The sequence below is a fragment of the Schistocerca gregaria genome, chromosome 6, assembly GCF_023897955.1.
Source record: "Schistocerca gregaria isolate iqSchGreg1 chromosome 6, iqSchGreg1.2, whole genome shotgun sequence".
NCBI lineage: Eukaryota > Metazoa > Arthropoda > Insecta > Orthoptera > Acrididae > Schistocerca > Schistocerca gregaria.
The window spans coordinates 133,793,925-133,813,149 of record NC_064925.1 but is presented as its reverse complement, the minus strand read 5'-3'; the positions used below and the strand labels follow the sequence as shown (position 1 = coordinate 133,813,149).

The window sequence follows — 19,225 nt, the reverse complement described above, 5'->3', positions numbered from 1 at the left end:
AAATATGGATCTCATGTCGTTTCAAATGTTGAAACATCCCCTTTGAACAATTATACATAACTGTGCTTAAACTGACACACAATATTTTTAGCGCAACGCAATCTGACTTTCAAAAATCCCTACAAAAGAATGTCCCTGACTAACATTAACCTATACCTTTCACATATCACTTACCTCACAAAAATCTTGGTTACTCGAACTACTGTAATACAGCGAGCACCACTACTGCCAGCTAAATAAAAGATTCAAACTATAGAAGGCACTAACTACTGACAGGCATAGTTAGCAAATGAAAGATTTTGATAGAGAACAAACAATGTATTTACCTTAATAGTCATAATATATATAGCAGTTCATGACATCCAGTCTTACAAATTTCAAAACTCCGCCATCTCTCTCCTCACGTCCACCACTACTGGCGGCTCACCTCCAACTGCGCAATGCTACGCGCTGTTAGCATCCAGCTGCCGCTGCCCAACACTACAATGGCAGACAACAATGCAAACCAGCCACAGACTGCACACGGCACAGCCGGTGATTTTCAGAGCACGTGGCGGCGGCGTTACTAATAAATAAACCTAAACAGCCTAGTTACATAGCACCCATGCTCCCCACAAAAAATTTTATAAATAGTTTTGGACAGTGGCCAATACAGATTTGAAAAAATTTTTCATAATTACAATAACAAAGAAATGAAATGGATACACTTATAGATACAATGTTTGTCAAAAGCTAAAATTTTCCCACAGTCCATAAAGACAGTCCTGATCGTTCATCACAGTAAAATAGCAGTGTTTTTGCTCAGTGTCTGAGCAGTAAAAGAAAATGCACACGGAAGTAGTGGATTTCCATGCAGTCTTGAAGAAGTAGTGTTGTCCTTCCAATGGAAAGACATGTTGACAGGTAATGGGCCACAACAGAGCAAACCCACAGCAGAGTCAGTCGAAGTTTTGAAGAATATTGGTAGGTAGGTCATCAAAGAGCAGACCCACTGTAGTCCTGGTAGACAGTATGGTATTGGTGGGTCATCAAAGGTCCAGACCACCTGCAGTCCTTGTAGAAAACGCCAGCAGCCAACTGCTGCGACTGTGCAGGTGCACAGTCACAATCGAAGAGTCTTGCAGAGAATATAGCAAGTTCATAAACCACCACTTGTGCACTCACAGAGTTTTTGGAATTGACCTTCGCACCAGCAATGCTGTTAACCAGTCCCTTGCTGAATTATTAACACACATACAAACACTAACAGTCTGTACTTCTCACATATTGTCCATATACTATGACCAACAGAAATGTGTGCTGTGAAATGTATCTTACAAGTTACTTAATTTGATGAACTGGTGTCAATTACAATTTTATAACATGAGAATACAATAACAAAGGTACAAAATATATCATTAAAGAACATAATAGTACAGATAACATTTCCAGTAATACAGGCTTTGCAAAAGAATCGAAATAACAAATACATCAGTGTTACAAAAATTACGACATAAGTACATACATAAAAGATCAGAATAACTTGTGAAACATCAACTTCACACATGAGCGTTAGAACAAAACAGAATAAATAATATGTAAATATCTTCACAAAGTAAATAACATATATTTAATGCAAATTATATTTGAGGATAACAGTATTGCTCATCATAGTGAATGTAGCTTAGTATTATAAGAGAAAAAATTCTATGAAACAGTACACAGAGACAGGAAGAAAATAAATACACAAGGGTACGCAAACACATAGTGGGATAACACAAAAGTAAAGGACAGGGTTTGTTTTCAGGGTAACATTTGGTACTGCAGTTCAACCCAAAACTTCATACCATAGATCGTCCCTCTTATTTCAACATTTTCTCCAGCCAAAAAAAAATCCTATCCAAGCATGCTTTCTGTATTCTGTACTCATCCACTTTGAAAAATAGTTTTTCTCCACTGTACACAACTTTTTTGGCCAAACCATTTTCTTATAGCTTCTCAATGCTTTTCTTCCAATTCATCATAGTTAGTTTCTTATATACTCTACCCCCTCTTAAGCTAACTTAAACCTACTGAGCTCAGATGCTAAACTAAGGGACGAGGCAATGCAGCAGCACAAAACAAATTAACACAAGCAGCAATGACCCAAAAAAATGGAAATTGGTAAAGCAATTGCAATATTACAACTAATACAAGGCGCTGTGCAGCGAACAAGAAAAATAAATCCCTAGTAAAACTGGCTTAACAGAGTAACACAAAGTGAAATTCAGTAACACTATGCCTGGCAAACAGCAGCAGCAAATGCAATAACTTATATCTAAACATGACAAACCTCAAGTAGAATAAATATTACAGTAAATACAACAATGCAGAAAAGGGAAATGTCTATTCACATATTAATATCTATGTCATTAAAGTGGTGAACCACAAAACTAATTCTACAAAAGATATTACCAAGTAGTTGAAAAGAAAATTAAGTATGCAGTAACTGTTATTAATCCCTTCTTATTGTTCTTTCCTTTCCATGTGCTCCTTTTTCGAAGAACTTGGATCATAAAATGTTTATTTAATAGATCTGTTGACAGAAAGTATTCACATTAGCAAATCCATTTAATTTTATTTTATAAAACCAATGCTGCAACATAGCTGGAAGCCAGATATCAAATGAAATAAGCAACTATGAAAGGAAAAGCATAAAAATATCATTCAATAGTCATGTGACATTTCATAAGTTAATACAAATTCTCTAACCTCTCGTAGAAAGACGCTTGTCATTATCAGGTGTGCAGATGTAAGAAAGTATCTTTACACGTAACGAGTGGGTCGTTTTTGCGATGCTTTCTACAAAGGAATGTCAATAGCGAGGATAATGGCCTCCTTTTTTTTCACCTAATGGCTTTCTTTTGTCAGGTGCTGTCGCGCAGCTGGCTGCCTACGACGCATTACGTGCAGTTGGTCACTTAACTGTTTTTACGACGCCAGTTTCCGCTACAGTGGCAGTCTCATATAAAAAAATTCACAGGTCAAGAATTTGCGTTACACATCTGTAGAAACAAAATCGTAGTGATATAACAGTGTCCAAAAAATTTTCGTCGGCATTGTAATACATTCACGCATTTACATACATTTCATAACTCTTAAAGTACGATTCTTGGTTTCCAACAACCTTTTTCACAAACCAGAGTCCCTAACCACTACTCATAATTCCTTACCTTATTCGTCGACACTTCTTCAATATTTCATCATAACAGATACGTAGCATAATCAAATAACTCATATAGCATCAGCTTATTGATCATAAACATACCGGAACAGCGTAATACACATCGTCATCATAACATCATAAAACCTCAGCCGAATCTCAAAATCGTCGTAGCTTCCTCCAAGAATTTCAAAACGTAAAAAAATTCTCTGCTCATGTCAAAAGTGTCATCTGCCTCAAACGTACTTTAAAAATCATGATCTCATACCAAATACATCATTCAAAGCTCTCATAGTATCACAATGGTTCCGAAAAAATATGAACATTTCACAAAGTACAGACAAATACAATTTCATAAGTGTGACGTTATCCAACGGTGTAATTACGTCAAAATGTGTCACTGACGTAGTAAAAAGGTGTTTGTTTCTCTGTCAAATAACCAGATAGCTGTGTAATTTATGTGTTAGAGAAATATGGTACCGATGTGTAAAGTTTTATAAGCAAATACCATATTAGCTAGGGCTCCTTGTGCTCGCCAAACACATGGTACAAAAAGTAGGCGTGTACCTCCCTGAGGATTAATGTAATTATATCCTCAGGTGTTACAGATTACAGCAATGGAATGTAATGTATCACGGAAAACGTCTGTATCATTGTACTTCAAATATCTTCAAAAATAAATGTTTTAAGTACAAAATTAATCACTCAAATACGTGTACTGTAGCGCTAAACTGTGCGTCGTGTTGTAAGATAATCTCTGTGGAAGTGTCGTAGTTAACGTCCTCGAAAGCTAAGTTCTGCAGAAGTCAATGTACTTACCTCATGATACACAAAAGTGAAATGTTTTGCGTATAGATATCATAGTTACTACGCTTATTGCCCTAATGAAGTAAGTACCGTACTGTAACGTATTGTTGTGCTACAGAAAAGGCTGTCTCATTGTAGCTATACCACAAAGTTACTACTAAAATATGCTTTCCTTTCCAGAAGAATCCACAAAACTGTGCAGATATAAAACAGAAACACCGCAAAAGCAACATTGTAAATTGACACTCATTAGTAGCGTCGTGATAAAATCGTGTAGCTGTCACATAAACTAACAACTGTGTCATCTGGTATCTCTCAGAAAGTACTTTAAATCCAGAATGTATTTTCAAGTAAATCAAAATGTTGCATTAAAATCTCATTAGCAGTACCGGTACATGTTCTGAGTATGTTAGCCTTACAGTCGTTACGTAATCGTGCAACTAACAAGCAAGAATATACATATACAATAACACTGTGTCGTCTGTTCACTATAACAATGTACTCGTAAATACGGTCTAAATATATTCCCTTTGAAAAATTATACATAACTATGCTTAAACCGACACACAATATTTTTAGCGCAACGCAATCTGACTTTCAAAAATCCCTACAAAAGAATGGCCCTGACTAACACTAACCTATACCTTTCACATATCACTTACCTCACAAAACTCTTGGTTATTCGAACTACTGCAATACAGCGAGCACCACTACTGCCAGCTAAATAAAAGATTCAAAATATGGAAGGCACTAACTACTGATAGGCATAGTTAGCAAATGAAAGATTTTGATAGAGAACAAACAATGTATTTACCTTAATAGTCATAATATATATAGCAGTTCATGACATCCAGTCTTACAAATTTCAAAACTCCGCCATCTCTCTCCCCACGTCCACCACTGCTGGCGGCTAACTTCCAATTACGCAACGCTGCGCGCTGTTAGCATCCAGCTGCCACTGCCCAACACTACAATGGCAGACAACAATGCACACCAGCCACAGACTGCAAACGGCACAGCCAATAATTTTCATATAGAGCGCTACGTGGCGGCGGCGTTACCAACCAAAAAAACCTAAACAGCCTACTTACAATGTTTATTAGAGCAAGTAAACTGGTCAACAGCATTTCGAGATTTTTGCTAAAAATGTATCCCCTTTGTATTAATATGTGTTCACATATCATACGTATTCAAATAGTGCAGCTTATATGCTTCTAAACTTTTATAAGGACATCGTTTTAATATTTGATGTAATTCGGTTAACATGTTTTAGAGAGATTTGCTATCAATGTTTTCCTTTACGTATTATACACTGAAGAGCCAAAGTAACTGGTACACCTGCCTAATATCATGTAGGGCCCCTGTGAGCACACAGAAGTACCACAACACAACGTGGCATGGACTCGTTTAATGTCTGGAGTAGTGCTAGAGGGAAGTGACACCGTGAATCCTGCAGGACTGTCCACAAACCCGTAAGAATACGAGACTGTGGAGATCTCTTCTAAACAGCACATTGCAAGCCATTCCGGATAGTTTCAATAATGTTCATGCCTGGGAAGTCTGGTGGACAGCGGAAGTGTTTAGACTCAGGAGAGTGTCTCTGGCTCCACTCTGTAGCAATACTGGACGTATTGTCCTGCTGGAATTGCCCAAGTCTGTCGGAATGCACGATGGACATGAATGGATGCAGGTGATCAGACAGGGTGCTTACGTATATGTCACTCGTCAGAATAGTGTGTAGACGCATCAGGGATCCCATATCACTCTAACTACACACCATTACAGAGGCTCCACCAGCTTGAACAGTCCCCTGCTGACATGCAGGGTTCATGGATTCATGAGGTTGTCTCCATACTCATTACGTCCACCAGCTCGATACAATTTGAAACGAGACTCGTCGTACCAGTCAACCTGTTTCCAGTCATCGATAGTCCAATGTCGTAGTTGACTGTCCCAGGCGAGGAGTAAACCTTTGTGTCGTGCAATTATCAAGGGTACACGAGTGTTCCTTCGGCTCCGAAAGCCCATATCGATGATGTTCCGTTGAATCGTTCACACGCTGACACTTCTTGATGGCCCAGCATTGAAATCTGCATTAATTTGCGGAAGGGTTGCACATCTGTCACGTTGAACGATTCTCCTCAGTCATCGTCTGTGCCATTCCTGCAGGATTTTTTTCCGGCCGCATTGACGTCGGAGACTTGATGTTTTACAGGCTTCGTGATATTCATGGTACATCAGTGAAATGGTTGTACTGAAGTATCCCCCCCCCCCCCTACACCGTCATCTCGGAGGTGATGTGTCGCATCGCTCGTGCGCCGACTATAACACCACGTTCAAACTCACTTAAATCTTGATAACCTGCACTGTAGCAGCATTAATCGACCTAACAACTGCGACAGACATTTCTTATGTTATATAGGGGTTGCCGACTGCAGCGCTGCATTCTGACTGTTTACGTACCTCCATATTTGAATATGTATGTCTATACCAGTTTCTTTGTCGCTTCAGTGGATATATATATATATATATATATATATATATATATATATATATATATATATATATATATATATATATATATATATATATATATATATATTTGACTGACATTGTATATATATATATATATATATATATATATATATATATATATATATATATATATATATATATATACGATGTCGGTCAAAATGTTTGTTACAGGATCGTGTAAAAACTTGAAGTAAATTGGTTCAGAACTTTTGAAGTTTTAAGATTGTTGTTAACAATGGTAGGCGAAAAGTTGTCTTTATGTTGTTGTATAACAAGTAATAGCCGGCCACTGTGGCCGAGCGGTTCTAGGCGCTTCAGTCCGCAACCGCGCGACTGCTATTGTCAGGTTAGTTAGGTTTAAGTAGTTCTAAGTGCTAGGGGACTGATGACCTCAGATGTTAAGTCCCATAGTGCTCAGAGCCATTTGAACCATTTTAATAACAAGTAATATTGGATGAGTTACTGTAATTTTCATTTATTTTACACTTAAACAAAACCTTTTTTCTCTCTTGAACTTTCTAACATTATTCCATTGTTTCTTCTAATGTTACAGGGTGGCATAAGCGTTTTCATTATCAAATTATTTTAATTCGTCGTTCCATCAAGTCCACGGCTCCTTACTGGAATGAAGAAAACCCTGGTGAAATTTATAATGGTGAGTATTTGCTTCAAACCTGTTCTATTTCAAGAAGAAAGAATTTATTCTACATCAATTAAAAACTCTAGCTACTTTCACAACGTCTTTTATCTCCCAAACACAATGAAAATGTATAATAACTGCGACAGAAGAAAGGGAGCATTGCGAGATCGCATCAGAGGACCACATGCGAACAATAGTAGTAGTAGGTGAATAACAAAACAAAGTCAGAAAGCGCAATAAAGAATCTGATACTACTTGAAATAGAATCTTCACTGCTCCATGCCAGAGACTTGAACTTAATCCATTGGTTCAAGGCATATTTGCCACACTGTTTTGAACATTCCAGTTACGTTTGCGTATCTCTCGGTTCAGTCTCCCTTGTCAAAACAAGTGTGAACTTATATGCCACGTATTCAGAGGGAAAATAGGAATGGTAATGTAACTGGTAAAGAAAATAAGTGTAGAAACAGCATGTGTTTAGAAGATTTGTTTACTGTAGTAGATCGCAGTGTTGTTAGGCAAATACTGTAGGGATACATAAAGGAAGAGCACAACTTTTCAATACACTACACCGATGAAATAGTGGAGGTCTTTATGCCGGCTGTATTTCGTAGAAGTGTTGGCGATCGACTGTGATTCCAGGCACGGCTGATTTTGGATTTCGTCTTGTACAGAATGCAACAGAATAGGACACTGGAAAATAAAGCTCGACGTTCGATACCTCAGGTAGCAAATACAAGTGTGTATGAGGTAAGCATTGGTTCAAACTTCTGTTATAGGATACGACTATGATTTCTGGAAACATGTACGACATCCGACTGACTGAACGGCGTGTTGAGCTTCAGGTATCATATTGTAGCCTCTGTATTGTAAATTCTGAACCCAACAGAGACTGCAAACTTTGTAAAGGAATTTGTACAAGACAAAATTTGGATTCTTTTTAGTAATGCGTCGCTAGAGATAGGAAGAATGTCTCGCGCTGCGTTGATGTACTTGTGGAAAATTCTAGCACATCTTACAGGGATCAACGTCTTTTCCTATTAGTCTGCTGATTAGGCACCTCGAACAGCAGCATAGAGCGCAAGTCCCGTTAATACACTGCCCCCCCAAAAAAGTGACGCACGCAGAAGACATGTAACTTCGTATATGTACACAGCATTGGAGGGTCCCTAAATTGTTGGAGTTACAATTCCTTCTGACAGGTATAATGACAACTAGAGTAAATTAGTGTTGTTTCTGTTTATTGTTTCCATGCCTGGTAGGATCTGTACGAGGAGCGAACAGGGTCTTATGCTGAGTGGTCATAGTGAAGGCCACAGAGATAACGCTTACTCGTGTTAAGACAGCGTCAGTGTGTTCAGAAAAAGTCTCGTGGGTCTCCATTTGGCCGGCATGTCGGATCGTGCATAATCTAGATCTGTGGTGTGTTTTGGATGTTACGGAGTCCTGGTGTTGGACTGTGGTGCAAAGTGAGGACTAATAAATGACACGATGGCTGCATTGTGCAACCGGAGTATCGTAACACCTTCACATCTGCACCTGCCACGCTACAGATACATCTACACTGATGAGACATAGAAACTGGTATAGGCATGCGTATTCAAATAAATGGATATGTAAACAGGCAGAATACGGCCCTGCGGTCGGCAACGCTTACATAATACTACTGTCTGCCGAAGTTGTTAGATCGTTTACTGCTGCTACAATGGTAGGTTATCAAGATTTAAGTGAGTCTGAACGTGGTGGTGTAGTCGGCGCAATAGCGATGGGACACAACATTTCCGAAGTAGAGATGAAGTGCTGATTTTCCCGTACGACCATTTCACTAGTAGACTGCCAATACGAGGAATCCGGTAAAACATCGAATCTCCTACATCAATGTGGCCGAAAAAGGGTCCTGCAAGAGCGGGACCATCGACGACTGAAGATAATCGTTCAACGTGACAGAAGTACAACCCTTTTGCAAATTGCTGCAGATTTCAATACTTCCACATACTGTAGCAGGTTTCAACGCTGGGCCATCAACCATCTAACGAAACATCATCGATATGGGCTATTGGAGCCGAAGGCACACTCATGTGCCCTTGATGTCTGCACTACACAAAGGTTTACTCCTCGCCTGGCACCGTCAACTCCGACAATGGACTATTGATGACTGGAAACATGTTTATTGGTTTAACGAATCTCGTTTCAAACTGTATCGAGCTGGCAGACGTGATTTGTATGGAGACAACCTCATGAATCCATTAACCCTGCATGTCAGCAGGGGACTGTTCAACCTGGTGGAGGCTCTGTAATGGTGTGAGGTGTGTGTAGTTGGAGTGATATGGGATTCCTGATACGTTTAGATACGAGTCTGAAGCGTGACACGTACGTAAACTCCCTGCCTGGTCTCCTGCATCCATTCATGTCGATCGAGCATCCGACTGACTTGGGCAGTTCCAGCAGGACTGAGCGACCACCCACACGTCCAGTATTGTACAGAGTGGAGCCAGAGATACTCATCTGAGCCTAAACTTTTCCGATGTCCACCAGACTCCGTAGACATGAACGTTATTGAGTATATCTGGGATGACTTGCAACGTGCTGTTCAGAAGAGATCTCCACCCCCTTGAACTCTTACAGATTTATGGACAGCCCTGCACGATTCACCATGTCAGTTCCCTCCAGTTGCTTCATACATTAGTCGAGTCCATGTCACGTCTTGTTGCGGCAGTTCTGCGTGCTCGCGTGGGCCCTATACTGTATTAGGCGAGTGTACCAGTTTCATTGGCTCTTCAGTGTATATGTAGGCAGACACTCCGCAAATCCCGCACCATGCGTTGCGGATGATACCATTTACCACTACTAGTCATTTGCTTTCCTGATCCACTTGCAAATGTAGGTAGGCTGTTTAGGTTTTCTTATTGGTAACGTCACGTAGCGCTCGGTATGAAAAATCACTGGCTATGCTGTGCGCAATCTGTGTTTAGTTTGCATTGTTGTCTGCCATTGTAGTGTTGGGCAGCGGCAGCTGGATGTGAACAGCGCTTAGCGTTGCACAGTTGGAGGTGAGCCGCCAGCAGTGGTGGATATATATATATATATATATATATATATATATATATATATATATATATATATATATATATTTATTATGACTATTAAGGTAAATACATTGTTTGTTCTCTATTAAAATATTTCATTTGCTAACTGTGCCCATCAGTAGTTAGTGACTTCCGTAGTTTGAATCTTTTAGTTAGCAGGCAGTAGTGGCGCTAGCTGTATTGCAGTAGTTCGAGTAACGAAGATTTTTGTGAGGTAAGTGATTTGTGAAACATATAGGTTAATGTTAGTCAGGGCCATTCTCTTGTAGGGATTATTGAAAGTCAGATTGCGTTGCGCTAAAAACTATTGTGTGTCAGTTTAAGCACAGTCGTGTATAATTGTTCAAAGAGGACGTTTCACATAGACCAGTCTTATATAATTGTTCTAAGGGGACGTTTCACAAATAGAGCGAGGGTAAAACGTCTGTCTTATGCCTCCGTACTTGTTCTAATTTCCCATCTCTTATCGTCGTGGTCCTTGTGCGGAATGTATGCCGGCGTGGTAGACTCATCCAGCAGTCAGCTTCAAATGCCGGTTCTCTAAACTTCCTAAATAATTCTTCTCGAAAAGAACGTCGCCTTCGCTCCAGGGGCTCCCATTTGAGTTCCCGAAGCATCTCCGTAGCAGTTACGTGCTGCTCGAACCTTTTGGTAACAAATGTAGCAGCCCGCCTCTGGACTGCTTCCATGTCCTCCTTGAATCCGTTCTTATCCTATATGCGGTCTCCTCTACAAATGAAGCACACTTTTCTAAAATCGTCCCAGTAAACCGAAGTCGGCCGTTAGCCTTCCCTACCACAGCCCTCACATAGTCGTTTATTTCCTGTCACTTTACATTGTTACGCCCAGATATTTAAACGACGCGACTGTGTGAAGCAGGGCACTACTAATGCTGCATCCGGACATCACGAGTATGTTTTTCACACTCATCCGAGTTAACTCATATTTTCCAATTTTATAGGTAGCTGCCATTCATCACACCAAATAGAAATATAGTCTGAGTCATCTTGTATCTCCCTGCAGTTACTCGACTGTTAATCATTCAAAATACGAATATGATCAAGGATCCTGCAGCAAACCGAAGTTACGGATACTGATCTGTAATTTTGCGATAAATGCAAGCTAGGTAGGGGGTCACTGCCGTAGAGTCTTGTATCTTTCTTTCTTTCTTTCACTGGTGCCATGTCCCGAGCTGACGCGGGGTCGGCATTGTTAGGAACGGATTTGGCAAGGTTAGCGGAAAGGAGTGGCCGATGCTCTTCCTGACGCCACCCCATACTCCCTGGGACAGAATTAGTGTACCCCTGATGTCTGTGTCTAGTGTAAGTCATGGAATAGTGCGAACATGTTCAGATGTCTGCGAGTCGTATAACTGAGGCGGAACGTGGAGACCAACCTGGTATTCACCTAGTGGGATGCGGAAAACCGCCTAATAACCACATCCAGGATGGCCGGCACACCGACCGACGTCAGGAATCCGCCGGGCGGATTCGATCCGCGGCCGGTGCGGCTACCCAAGTCCAGGAAGCAGCGCATTAGCGCTCTCAGCTAACCTGAAGGGTAGGTCAGTGCCGTAGAGTACTCTTTGTAAAATCGAATAGGCGCTCCATCCGGACCTGGTGACTTATTAACTTTCAAATATTTCGGTTGTTCCAATACGTCAGGGATTCTTATTCCTGCGTCGTCCATACGGGAGGCTGTCTAATGGTCAAACGACGGTATGTTTCTACAGTTCTCCTCCGTGAACTATTTCTTAAGCGCGAAGTTTAAAACTTCAGCTTTCGTTTTGCTGTCTTCAAATGCCAAACCAGACGGGTCAACACGGGACTGAATGGAATTCTTAGACCCGCTTAGCGACATTACATAGGACCAGAATTTTCTCAAGTTCTCTGTCAGATCTTTTGCTAGGATATGACGGTGGAAGATATATATTTCGCGCATACATGTTTCGACAGACGCAAAAATCACTATTAACCTTTGCTTGTCGTCATTTGTGCGTTGCATTCTGAATTGACCAGAGTGGAACAGCTTCTGCTTCCTCAGCATCTTCCAAATTTCGTTATAAAACCATGATGGACCTTTTCCATCCTTAGTCTCCTTACTAGCCAGGTAACTCTTCAGACCAAGATTTACAATCTGCTTGAACTTTGCCCATAATCCCTGTACTTCCATGGGACTAGAACTAAGTGACGTCTGTTCACTGTCTAAGTGAGATGCTAATAACTGATTGTATGCTCTCTCTATCAGGAGCACTGTCCTAGCCATCTTGACTTATTTACTAATTTTCGTAACCATAGTTGCTATAATGGCATAATGAGGGCTAACCCCCGTTCCTGTACTGATTTTCGATAATATCCGGCCTATTTCTAGCTACAGGTTCTACGCTATTTCCACTACCTGTGGGCTGCCGAGCTAGCTGCTCTAGACAGTTTTCAGAAAAGTCTTCAAAAGTAACTCGCACGACTGTCTATCTGTATCCCCGGCAATGAATCCATAGACATCCCAGTCTATACTTGGTAGGTTAACATCGTCTCCAACTAGTATCTGGGTGTTTACATGCTACTGATCGTACCATAGTCTTCCTTCCAGTGACACTATAGAACTGTCACAGTGGAATCGGGTGGCCGGTAAAAAAATCCAGCAATTAATCTGGCTTCACCGAGATGTGTTATACGCGACCAGAGAACTTCGCTGTCGAAACTCGAGCCCGACCTCTATAGCGAACATAATACTGTCGACTTCAAAGGAACACTCACCCTCCTATAACCTTTAATCTGTCTTTCCAATACATCTTCCACGACTTGTTATATGTCTCAGAGCTTTCCACCGTGGATTTCAGTCAGCTCTCGGCCCAAGAATAATTTTAGTGTTAGAGCTTTCCTGGAAGTCACGTAATGGACTCCACCAAACACTTTGTGTCATTCCTCTCCATTAGTCGGAGACCAGCAGCCACCGGACTAGGGAATTACCACTCCATTGCGTAAGCTGTCGTTAACGACACAACACAAAACAGCTGCGTCTGAAGAGGTGTCGTGACCGGGAAATACGTCTGTTGATGCATGGCATTCCATCATGTTCAGCTATGGATCACGGTTATGCACAAACCCAGGTGACCTTCGTCGGCGAATATAGTAGCGACCTTGGATGATGTACCATTGTTCCAATGATTAGGAGAGGGACAGCGGTGTTACTTGTGGCGTCATGGTGTGTGGAGGAATTGCGTATGACAAGACCAGGGCTTTTAATGAGCGAGAGAACTCTGATGGTACATTGGTACGTCACGGACATCTTTGCGTCCTCATGTGTTATCTCTCATGTGGCAGGATCGTGGTGGTGCCATTTTTCAAGACGATAACGCCCATTCAGAAATTGCACCTGTGTCTATGAACTGTCTGCATGATGCTGAGTAACCCTCCAGGCCAGTAAGATTTCTGATCTGTCCCCAACAGAACATGAGTGTGACGTCAACTGCATCTCAGTGCCCGTATGCTGAATATCAAGGACCTATTACAGCACTTGTGAGCAAACCTCAATCAGAAGAGGATGTAACAGCTTTATGACACCCTTCGCGACCAAATCAAAGCATGCATCCTGCACACAGGAGGGTACAAACGTCATAGTGCTTACGAGGCTCATAATATCAATTTCTTCCTCAATTTTACTCGATTTTGTAAGCACTGCAGTAAGATCACATACCCTCTAAACCCCTGAAGTTTCGTTTCTTTCTTTCTTTATAGTTCCCTCACTTTTTTTGTCGGTCACTGTATTTCAACAATTCTTGACGTTCAGGAGTCGTAATCAATTTAATATAAACTCAAATGAAACAGTGTGGCATGTAGTATGACAGTGATACGGAACACAAATCTTAAACCTTTTCCCTCGAGTTTTTGAAGTCTCTTCAGCATTAATATAGATACAATTAAACTGTCGAGTTCACACTCTGTCACTCAGTTTGTTGCCACAGATAACTTCGTCATTTCTCTATACACCGTCTTCTTCCTCATCTGCTTATTTCTCTTCATCGTCTTGGTACAAAAAGCTGAGTCTTCCCACTGCAGCCACTGCTTCCCCTGCTCAATAGTCTTCATAGTCTCGTATCAAGAATATCTCACCTCGCTCAATGGGAACATCTCGGTATTGTCTTTTGTTACGTAGATCTTGGCTTCGAAACACTTTCAGCAGTCCTTTCTTCTTTCCTATTCATTTTAGAACCACGTCATTCCTTTTTTTATCCATCCAGCTAGCTTCCGTCTGCTTTGCTAACGCCCAGGCTTCATGTCCGTACGGCAGGACACCCAATATAAATGTCTTTATAAACCATTTCTAGGCGTGGTGTTTGATGTGCTTGTTCAGCGGAATGTTCTTATTTTGGACGGCGCTCACGGCCAGTGCTAGTCTCCAGTTCATTGAGGCATCAGTTGTTTTCCTCCGTGCTACTGCCCAGACAGAGAGATTATGTTACTTTATCGAATTGCTCACTGTTTATTTTTGACACTACTGCAACGTCGTCGGTAAATCTAATGCAGCGAATATGTATATCGTTAATTTTAATTTAAATCCTCTTTGTTTTCATTGTTGGTATTGTCTTCTCTATGATAGTACCGAGCGTGGTGCCGAAGTGGTTAGCACAATGGACTCGCTTTTGGGAGGACGACGGTTGAAATCTGCGTCCGGCTACTCTGATTTATATCTCCCGTGATTTCCATAAATCGCTTCAGGCGAACGCAGGGATGGTTTATGCGACAGCACACGGCCGATTTGCTTGCCCATCCTTCCCTAATCCGAACTTTTACACTGTCTCTAATGATCTCGTTGTCGAAGGGGCGTTAAACACCAGTCTACTCCTCTTTCCACGATCGTATTAGTTTAGTAAGGTTACAGCTGGCATTCCTGTCTCACTCCCATTCAGATTGTTGGGTCTTTTTTGCTGCTATTAATAACCATTTCAGTACTTTGCATTGTTTCTAATACTGATTCCTAACCAGCCTTGTGTAATGCAACAATTTCACTTTTTGTGAAGTCTGGTAGTGTAATAGCCTCTTCATAATATTTAGATACAACAGTATACAGTTTACAGTTGATGTTGTCACTACTGTTTTCTAGTAGCTCTGCAACGATTTCAAATATACAAGTTGTTATTTAGGTTTTAATATGCATAATGAATAAAAAATTGTAATATGAGCAAGAGTGCTGATTGCGCAGTTTATTTAGGTAGCAAGGACACCGTGCATGGGGGCTTAATTAAATAAAATGCTAATAATTTTAATTTTAATCGCTGTTTGTCCGATTACGCAGTCTCGTAACCGGTTGGCCCTGAATAATATTAGTATTTGCTTCGCAATCTGACTGCATAGAATAACAACAAAGAATGAAAGGAAATTTCCATTAACACAATTAATTAATTAAGTCCCCAGCTACTATAAAAGCTACGAAACAACAAAGTACAAATGTAACTGTTCTGTGTGTGTAAGTGTGATACGACGTACACATCTGGCACGGTTCTACCTCAATAAGACAAGATGTTTTAAACACGATTTACACTGAAGTACTTAAAAAAAAACAGAAATACTATAATTGCATACAGAAACCAGAATCACAGTCTAATACAAAAACACGAGCCAGATGCTTTGTTGACTGAACTTGTGACCAAGAGGCATTGTTACATAGGACATTAAAAATAAAAAATTATCTTTACCTTTATATATATTGACAAAAAATACACTTTGATGATTACAACATCCCCAATCGAATAACGTATGGTGTCTTGCCCAACAGAACAACTAGTACTCTATCGACGTCTCAACAAGCACAGATCACCACTACCTCAGAACTACCACTGCACTCACCAACTTCTCAGCGGCAACTGCCAGTAGACGCGGCTGAATAATACTCTTTGGCGCAATCTCTGGCGCTGTGACTCAGTGTAGCCACCTCTCAACCGTTCTCCTCTAAAGCTCGAAGCAACCTCATTCCAAGGAAATAAATGTTATATCTGAAATGACGACGTCTTGGATCATAACCTCAGACTGCAGAAGATAGTCGTAAGTGGTTTTATTTAGGAACAACCGTAGCATTCACTTCACTAGAAATGGGCGAATTGACGGAAACGTTATGGCTGAGAGTGTGGCGAACGTGTAGAACACGCTATGTTCGTTCCTGTGGCAATCGATTTCCTGCATTCCATAGAGTTAAGGAGAGTAACTCTCCGTCACCCCCCCCCCCCCCCAACTCACCTACTGCACCAGATTCGTTCGGTATGGTGGTTAAAATGTTCGGTGCCTGGTACCAGATCGCACGCAATCGACGAGGTGTAATGACAGTGGCGAGGGACCATAGCAAATTTCTTTGAGTTAAACAGCCACTGTTCTGCTGCAGAATGTGGTGAAGGATATGGTCCCTAAAACAAAACGCAATATTCATCATATCACACCAACTGGTGAAGACGTATCCCGGACGGAAGCAAATGTGGCACTCTAACATCTTCGGCGTCGTTGGTGCTACATTGTCGTTGCGTTTTGGATATTTCCAGTAGGGTGTATTCACCTAGATTGGCAAAACAGCCGAAGCCTTGCTCTGTGTTAGATGAATATTGCAGCCAAAGAGCAATGCCGTCCTCGACTGAACCATATATAGCACCACGTCCTGCCTCATACGGCTGACGTGAGTTGAGCGGAAAGTGTTAAGGAAAGTCACGCGCGTACAGATAAGTGCCAAGAAAATTCAAGCGCGTGCATATCTTTGAAACTTTACTCGGAATATGTTGGCCGTGTAGTGTAAGGTCCATGAGAGTTACATGATGTTACTCGTTTTTTTTTTAATTTTGTTTACGATATAACTGACAAGTTCAACTGTACACGATAGCATCTCCTTATCTGCGTTACAATCTAATCCGACAGACTATTCACAGCAGCACTTACAGTCTGTCTCTTCAATTATTCGCCGTCGCCTCAATTGTTTCCAATCTCTGTTTTCCTCTGCAGTGTTTACATTCTGGAACTACCTCTAGTATCGTCGAAGTTATACGCTTATGTCTTAATACATGTCATGTCATCCTTTTTCTTCTTGTTAATACTTTCCTTTCTTCGAGGAGAACCCTTATCTTATCAGTCCACCTGATTCTCAACATTCGTCTGTAACACCACATCTCTGGCGCTTAGATTGTGTCCTATTCTGGCTATCCTACAAGCCATGATTCACTATCATACAACGATGTCCTCCAAATCCACATTCTCAGATATTTCTTCCTTATATTAAGGGTTATGTTTGATACTTGTGTATCTTTTGGCCACAAATCTCTTCTTTCTGTGCTAATCAGCTTTTGATGTCCTCCAGATTGTTCCGCCATGCGTTAGTTTACTTCTAAGATAGCTTCGTTAACTGCATCTAATTAGTGTCCATCAGTCCTGTTTTGTTAACTTTCCCTCTGTTCTTATGTACGCTACTTATCATTACTATCGTCTTTCTTCAGTTTACTCTCAATTAATATACATTTAATGTTCAGTCCATTCAGCATAACTTGTAATTTTTCATCATCTTCACTGACAATACCAGTTTCACCCACGAATCACTGATATCGTTGACCCTGAATTTTAATCACGCTTTTGAATCATTCTTCTGTATCCGTTCTTCTTTGCTGCGTAGATTGAAGAGCGGGGATGGAAAACTGCATACATGTCTTACCGCCTTTTTACTCCGAGCATTTCGGTCTTGGCCTTCATGTCTTACTGTTCCCTCTTCGTTCTTGTACATATTGCATGTAACATGTAACTCGTTTTTCCCTATAGCTTACTCCCTTTTTCTTTGAATTTTTAACTTCTTGCAACATTTAACATTGTCTAACACTTTTTCTAATTCGACAATTCTGTGAAGGTGTCTCGACTTTTCTTCCGTCTTCATCCATTATCAAGCGGAACGTCAATGGCTTCCCCCTGGTGCCTTTACCTTACCTAAAATTAAACGTCATCATCGAACAGTTCATCAGTTTCTTTTTCCACTCGTCTGCACATTATGCTTGTCATAATCTTGGATGCGTGAGTTGTTAAGTTGATTGTGCGACAGCTGTCACAATTATCTGCTCTTGTTATCTTTAGAATTGTTGATGATATTTCTCAGAATGTCTCGTCGTATGTCGCCATTCTAATACAGTCTCCACACTAACCTGAACACCTATTTGGTTGCCGCTTCCGACAATAATTCTAGAACGTCTGATGCAGTGTTACCTATCCTTATTTAATTCCAAGTCATCATCTGTTACATTCTGACTCTAATATTGATTTTCTAGTCTCTTCCATTTCCTCTTCTACCACGTTATTGGATGATTCCTCCCCTCCCCCCCCCCCCCCCTCATTGACCCACTGTGTACTCTTTCCACATACCCGATCTCTCCTCTTCGTTTATCAGTAGAATCCACATTGTATTCTCGATGTGTATTCTGACGAACATTTCTTGTTTCATTTCTTCATATCTTTCCTGTAACCATTGGTCTTGCCTATCCTGCACCTCGAATTTACTTCATTCCTGTGTTAAGTAGGTCTGTCTGTCACTGAACATTTTTCTACTTCGTCCTTTCGTCGATAAGTTATAGTACTTAATCTTACCTTCAGTTATCTTCTAAGCACCTGTGTTTGTCTTTTCAACATCTGTGAGTACTCTTTCTATAAATATCCATTCTTCTTCAACTGAACTGTGTCCTGTGGTATTTCTCATCGCGGTATCCACATCTTTAGCTAGTTTAAAATGCATCTCAACATTTTTTCGGTACTTTAGTATCCCACTTCTTTACACACTGATTCTTCCGCAGATTTTCTTATATTTCAGTACAATCTTGATTATTACTTACTTGGAGTTGGGTGTCTGCTGTTGGGTGCGCTTTGGATTGTAAGGCATAACCAAAAACAGTACAAAACCTTCAGTATACACCCGATATGCGGAGCACCTGACAACATATCTGGTAGCATTTCGTCCATTTTTATATAC

At 40.8% G+C, this 19,225-nt stretch overlaps 1 protein-coding gene across 2 annotated transcripts in view; it reads left to right on the top strand.

Annotated features, from left to right (window-relative positions):
* LOC126279089 (carboxylesterase 5A-like) overlaps positions 1–19,225 on the top strand; it is a 195,142-nt gene that overhangs the window by 28,342 nt on the left and 147,575 nt on the right. For both annotated transcript variants that reach the window (XM_049979552.1, XM_049979553.1), the window contains exon 2: positions 7,077–7,178. In XM_049979552.1, the coding sequence (XP_049835509.1) occupies positions 7,149–7,178 (30 nt within the window). In that variant the 5' untranslated portion in view covers positions 7,077–7,148. The remainder of the gene's footprint in view (positions 1–7,076; positions 7,179–19,225) is intronic.